This window comes from Ovis aries, chromosome 13 (genome assembly GCF_016772045.2).
Source record: "Ovis aries strain OAR_USU_Benz2616 breed Rambouillet chromosome 13, ARS-UI_Ramb_v3.0, whole genome shotgun sequence".
In the NCBI taxonomy this organism is placed as follows: domain Eukaryota; kingdom Metazoa; phylum Chordata; class Mammalia; order Artiodactyla; family Bovidae; genus Ovis; species Ovis aries.
The window spans coordinates 65,342,418-65,348,417 of record NC_056066.1 but is presented as its reverse complement, the minus strand read 5'-3'; the positions used below and the strand labels follow the sequence as shown (position 1 = coordinate 65,348,417).

At 49.1% G+C, this 6,000-nt stretch overlaps 1 protein-coding gene across 36 annotated transcripts in view; it reads right to left on the bottom strand.

Annotated features, from left to right (window-relative positions):
- Positions 1-2,426: 2,426 nt before the first annotated feature.
- Positions 2,427-6,000, bottom strand: part of EPB41L1 (erythrocyte membrane protein band 4.1 like 1) — a 168,169-nt gene continuing 164,595 nt past the window's right edge. For all 36 annotated transcript variants that reach the window (XM_042230098.2, XM_042230097.2, XM_042230096.2 and 33 more), the window contains one exon: positions 2,427-5,779. In XM_042230098.2, coding sequence (XP_042086032.1) covers positions 5,771-5,779 — 9 coding nt within the window. In that variant the 3' untranslated portion in view covers positions 2,427-5,770. The remainder of the gene's footprint in view (positions 5,780-6,000) is intronic.

Genomic DNA, 6,000 nt, shown 5'->3' with positions numbered 1-6,000 from the left:
GGACATGCCCATCTGTCTCAGTCAAAATTCATCTCTTAGTGGGTTGCAGACTAGACTGGGCCCTGCAGTCACGGTGGATCACAACGAGCTGCCCCAGGATTAGCCAGAGATGGCCTCTATCAGTCACAGTCACGCGTGTCAATCTCAGCCTGTCATGTCAGTTCCATTTCCTGCACGAAGAAGCTCAGCTCCCTCCCTCCCCTCCCCATTCCTGGTCTTGGGCGCTGAGCATCATGGTCTGTTTTCATGACAAGCTCCCTGTTCCAGCTGAACTCACCATCTTCTGAGACTCTGGGGCACTGAACTCTGGGCACAGGCATCGTAGATGTTAGCCCAGGAATCTCACGTGGTGGGTTGCATGTCTGTTCAAATCAGGTTTCTCAACCTTGATACTATTGAGATTTGGAGCCAAATAATTCTTTGTTGTAGGGCAGCTGTCCTCTTGTGTTGTAGGATGTTTAGCAGGATCCCTGGTTTCTACCCACTATATGTTAGTAGCATCCCTCAGTTGTGACAACCAAAAGTATTTCCAGACATTGCTAAATGTTCCCTGGGTGACAAAATCACACATACCCCCGTGTTAAGAATCACTGATCTAAATGAATCAGCCACACTATTCCTTAACAGCTCAGAGACTGACCCTGTATTTATGGGAGACAGACACACAGATCCAGGGTGTGTGGGTACCCAGTGTTTGCAAACGATGTCCTATTTCAGGATCCCAGGAATGACAGATAACTAAAGGAAACCTACAGGGAAAATACGGGGAAGGATTCACAATTGCTTCTGACAACGGACAGGAGTTTGGAGATAGTAGAAGAATTGCTTTTCATAGCACAGCATTTTATATCATTTAATGAATTACCTTCAAAAAGAAAAGACATAGGACTTCTCTGGTGGACCAGTGGTTAAGACTCTGAGCTCCTAACGCAGGGGCCATGAGTTCAATCCCTGGTTGGGGAGCTAAGATCACACATACTGCCTAGTGTGGCCAAAAAACAAAGAAGAAAAGATGTGGTGTTTAGTGTTTCAAATTCTAGGGAAAAGATCAGGATTTAAGTTTTTATAAGTATTTAGAATGGCATGTCGGAGAAGGCAATGGCACCCCACTCCAGTACTCTTGCCTGGAAAATCCCATGGATGGAAGAGCCTGGTGGGCTGCAGTCCATGGGGTCGTGAAGAGTCGGACACGACTGAGTGACTTTACTTTCACTTTTCACTTTCATACATTGGAGAAGGAAATGGCAACCCACTCCAGCGTTCTTGCCTGGAGAATCCCAGGGATGGGGGAGCCTGGTGGGCTTCTGTCTATGGGGTCGCACAGAGTCGGACATGACTGAAGCGACTTAGCAGCAGCAGCAGCAGAATGGCATGTACAAGGTGACTTCAACTCTGATAAGATACTTATACATGAGAAGAGACTGGAAGAAACTGCACCAAATAGTTTAGCCATGGTTGTTCCTTATGAGATTTGGGATAATAAAGAAAGGGTTTGGGGTGAGCTGTTTGGTAGAATTAAAGTGCTGGTATGTGTATCTCAGGTAGCCCACAGGACAGGTTTAAATTTTGCATGGATGATGGCTTTCAAATTTTAGTATTTTTGCATTTATTTTTATAAAGACCTCCTTTCTTTGGCAAGTGACCCTAGTTTTTCATTTGTGGACATAAGAGTTTCCTTTACAAATAATTCTGTTTTTGTTGTTGTTGTTGAGTCACTTAGTCATGTCTGACTCTTTGTGACTCCACGGACTGCAGCACACCAGTCTCCCCTGTCCTTCGCTATCTTCCAGAGTTTGCTCAGAGAGTCAATTTAAAGAAAAATGATATCAACATTGGGACAGGTGGCACGTACGGAGACATGGCAACATATGCGAAGCGGATGAGCAAAGGCTGAAGTTGGGGCTTGTTGTGTACGTTATCCATTTGACTCCCAAGGAGGAGCCTCCACACACCAAGCCCTTCTGTGTCCTGGGCCCACCTGCTTACTGTTCTTGCTGCCTAGAATGCACTCACTCAAGTTATTCACCTTACTGGATCTTTCTCTTCATTCAGCTCAAAAAGATGTCCTCAGGGAGGCCATCGCGGGCCACCTTATTTAAAGTGGTCTCCTTCAGTGACCATCCCCTCCGCTGGCGCATTTCCTTCCTGGTGCTGATCACCCTGGCTGGAATCGTCTTTGAGCGCCCGCCTGGTTTGTTGTCAGTTTCTCCACTAGCCTCTGAGCTCCTGGAGGGCAAGGGCTTTGTCTTATTCATTGTTGTTCCCATAAAGCCAAGACCTGGTCCACACTGGGATAGGCAGATATTTGAATTGTGCTGTAGGTTGAATAAAAATGTTCCAGTTGGGATCTCTCCACCCCGGTTTTAGCCTGTCCCACAATGCCAACTTGTACTGGTAGCCAAGGTCAGAGAGAGATGCCAAGGCAGTTTGTGGTTCAGCATCAAACACATTTATTTCACTTTTATTGAGTATACAAGAACAGAGAGCACACGCATAGAGCACGGAGCACTGAGGTGGGGGAGCGCGGGGACGAGAGAGGAGAGTGGGGTGTGAGTAAAAAGGACCAGGACAGCATCGCAGTTGGTTAGGAAGGTGCTTTTTGGATAAAAAAAAAAATTTAGAGTGATGTTGTTCATGCAATTTCAGGCCAGTCTTGGAATGTGCTTACAGGATTCAAAAACTGAAACAGGTCTTGGCACTTCCTGTACCCTCAGATGGAAAAGATCCCAAGAAAGCAAAATAGGGGAAAACAAAGACTTACAGGCTGGCAGAGTGGACAAAAGCCATGGAGGGCATCTGCTGTTCCTGTTCGTTTTGCAAGTGAGGAAACTGAGGCCCCGAATCGAGGATAAGATGAGCTCAATGGCACGTGGTGAGTTAGAGGCTGAGCCAGGATGGCCACGCAGAACTCCTGACTGCCCTCCAGGACTTCTTCCACTATGCTACATGGTCTCCTGGGTGGAGAGGCGGCACAGAAAGGATGTGAAATGTAAAACGGAAAAGTAGGTTGAAGACAGATAAGAAAAACATCTATATTCCCTATGAAGAGGAGGATGGGAGGGAAACAGCGCCCTAGATTTCAGCTTTGCAGCTCCCCTCCTCCCTGCTGGCAGATGCCTGCCTCTCTGTGGAAGGTCAGAGCATCTGTGGACTGGAGAGCTCCATAAACCCTGGCTGGCCCACAAACCAAGCCTGGTCACTTCTTCCCTGTCCTGAAGCCGCACACATAGGGTCTGCAGGCAGGTGCAGAACCCACAACAAATATTCTTCCTCTGAGGTATGTCCAGTGTGCTTAGGACACCTGGTTCCTGCAAAGACAAGGATGTCTGAGCCAGATTCCAGATAGCCCAGAGAGGGCAGAGCCACTCCAGCTCTTGGCCCAGAAGGAGTGGGGGTTCTCAAGCTGAGGAGGACGGGGAGGAAGTTCTGTGGCTTCCGTGTAAGAAGAACCTGACGCACTTCCACTCTCAGGGGGAGTTGGAGGGGGTGCGGCTGGCTGCGCCACCTGAGGCCCAGATGCAGGGCTCTCTCTGCCTCTCCTCATCACATGTTTACCTACAGAGGCAAACACCGTTCTGCCTCAGGTCAGCACCAGTTAAGCAGCGAACCATGTGTCATCAGGGGAACGGATAAGCAAGCCTGGGCATCTGCAGATGTCTGATAATTGGAGAGAAGGCGGAAGTGCTCTCAGAGGGGCTGGAGATGTAAGGCTGGCTCAGGGAGCTTTCCAGGTCCCTCTGATCACCCCTCCCCCAACGCTTTCTCCTTGAGCCTTACAATAGTGCCTGGCACAAGTAAGTACTCAGTAAATATTGCTGAATGAATTTATCGACTGCTTTAGAAGCAAGATGGGGGAAGTGAAATGGGACTGAGAAATTAAAGGGCAAATGCCTTCAGAAGGGGCCTCACTGAGCTCAGGAAAGCAGCTTGTGTCTGGAAAGCCCACGTGTGCCACAGGGCAATGCCAAGCTTTTGATGGGACCTTCTCCAAGGGCTCCTGTGGTCTCCAGGCCACTTCTGGGACTCTTAGGGCCCAGGATCAGAGAGCAAATGTTGACTGAAGGGGAGGTCTCAAAGCCAGGGTCTTATTCGCAGGTGGAGCCCCAGCAACACCTCCAGTCCACCTCAGCTTGTTTCAGGAGCCTCTGGGAGTCCAGTCTTGACCTATCAGGGCCTGCCCTGTGTTCATTCTCTACCGTGGCTGCTTTGACCCAGGAAGAAGAGAATGATTCAGACAGAATACAGGAGTGGTCAAAAGAAAGAACTGAGCTGGGGACATTCAGACAGCCAGGTGGAAGCCACCATCTTCCGTGGCAGCTGGGGGCATCACCTCCCTTGGGATAGGAGTTAGCTGTCACACTGCGGTCAGGGAAAGGCAAGACACGTGGCACAACACAGAGACAACTGAGAACTGCGGCGAGCCTTCCAGGGAGGTAGCGGGACTGAGCTAGGGGATCTGTGCTGCAGGACCCTGAGCACGGCCCAGGTCCCGGCTGCTACTGCCTGGGGGAGAAGGCATCTTGAACCACACCCGGGTCGCTTCCTTCTTGCCAAACCCCTGCCTCTCCATATGGGGACCCCACCCCTCCCCACCAATCAACCAAGTACAAACACCACACACTGTATTTCTACACTGAACTGTCAGCTCCTACTGTGAGCGACCCACAGCCCAAGTCCGGGTCTCCTTGGCTGGGTTGGTTCGGTGAGATCTAGGAACCTTGAGAATACATCAATCACAGTCAGATAATTATAATTTTAAAACGTCAGCTTCATACTTACCGGCACTGTTTATTTTAATATTTGTTTCCTGTTATATGTAATATACATAACTTAAAGCACATCCATACAAATCTCCTACAAGCGGCACCTTCATAATGAGAACCCATAAACATACAATGTCTACTTCACCTCCTGTGGCTTGGTTTCACGTTCTTGCTTTTCTTTTCTTTTTCTCATTTCCAGTGAGAGTCATCTGCAGTGGCCCTCGGCAGGACCAGGACACAGAGGGTGAGGGGCATGGGGTTGGGGAGAGGGAGGAGGGAACCCAGACAGAAAATGACAACAAGACGTGTGAGAGTTGAGGGGGAAAGGAGGCGGAAGAAAGGCAGGTGGATTTTGCAGCCCAGTGTCAAGACCCAAAAAATCAGAATCCAGTGTTCCTCCTCCTCCTTTCCGAATGGGGGATTTTTCTTTCTTGGAAAGCGGTTGACAGGGGCGTGTCTTGCTGCTGCAGCTTCTCTAACTGGCTGCAAAAGTGTTTTCCTTTGCATTGGAGTGGGCAACAGACGCAGGAAAAGAAGAAATGGGATGCTTGTCCACTGAAGGGAACGTGTAGGCCCAGGTGGCATTGTACGTCTACAATCAGCGTGGTCTGGCTTGCCTTGGTTGTTCTGCAGGGCTTCAAAGTGGGGTGGGGAGGGGAGCAAGGGATTACTGTTGTTACAATTTTTGTTTGTTTGGTTTCCTGGAAAATCCCACCAATTCTTCAATTTGTCTGCAAAGGAAACGTAGGCGTTCAGATGTTGGTTGTTGCTGTCGGCCGAATGCTCGGCCAGCCCCGGCAGCAGTGCAAGGACGTGGTGTTTCCTGTATATATATCTATATCTATATATATCTATATATATATGCTTTTCCTTTCCCAGTCTCTTTCAGGGACAGTACGTCACAGCTGGGACGTCAGTGTTGAGTTGGAGAATCCAGGATGAAGGCCCCTTCTTTATGGTTCTCTGGCTTGGGTTGGACCAGAAACGCCAGCATCTTTTCACAGAGGTCAGGATTCCTGAAGCCAGAGGTCGGGGGGTGGTGGGTAGAGAGGAGAGGGGAGATGCAAAGGAAGGAAGAGGACAAGAAGAGTTAGTAACTTTTGTCATTCATCTTTAAATACATGGCTGTTTCCACTCTCTTTACCGTGTGCCCTTGATTATGACTTAGGAAGACAGAGTGACTTATCCAAGCCCACACAGCTGGTAATAAAATGGCCACTGACAACTGAAGCCATCT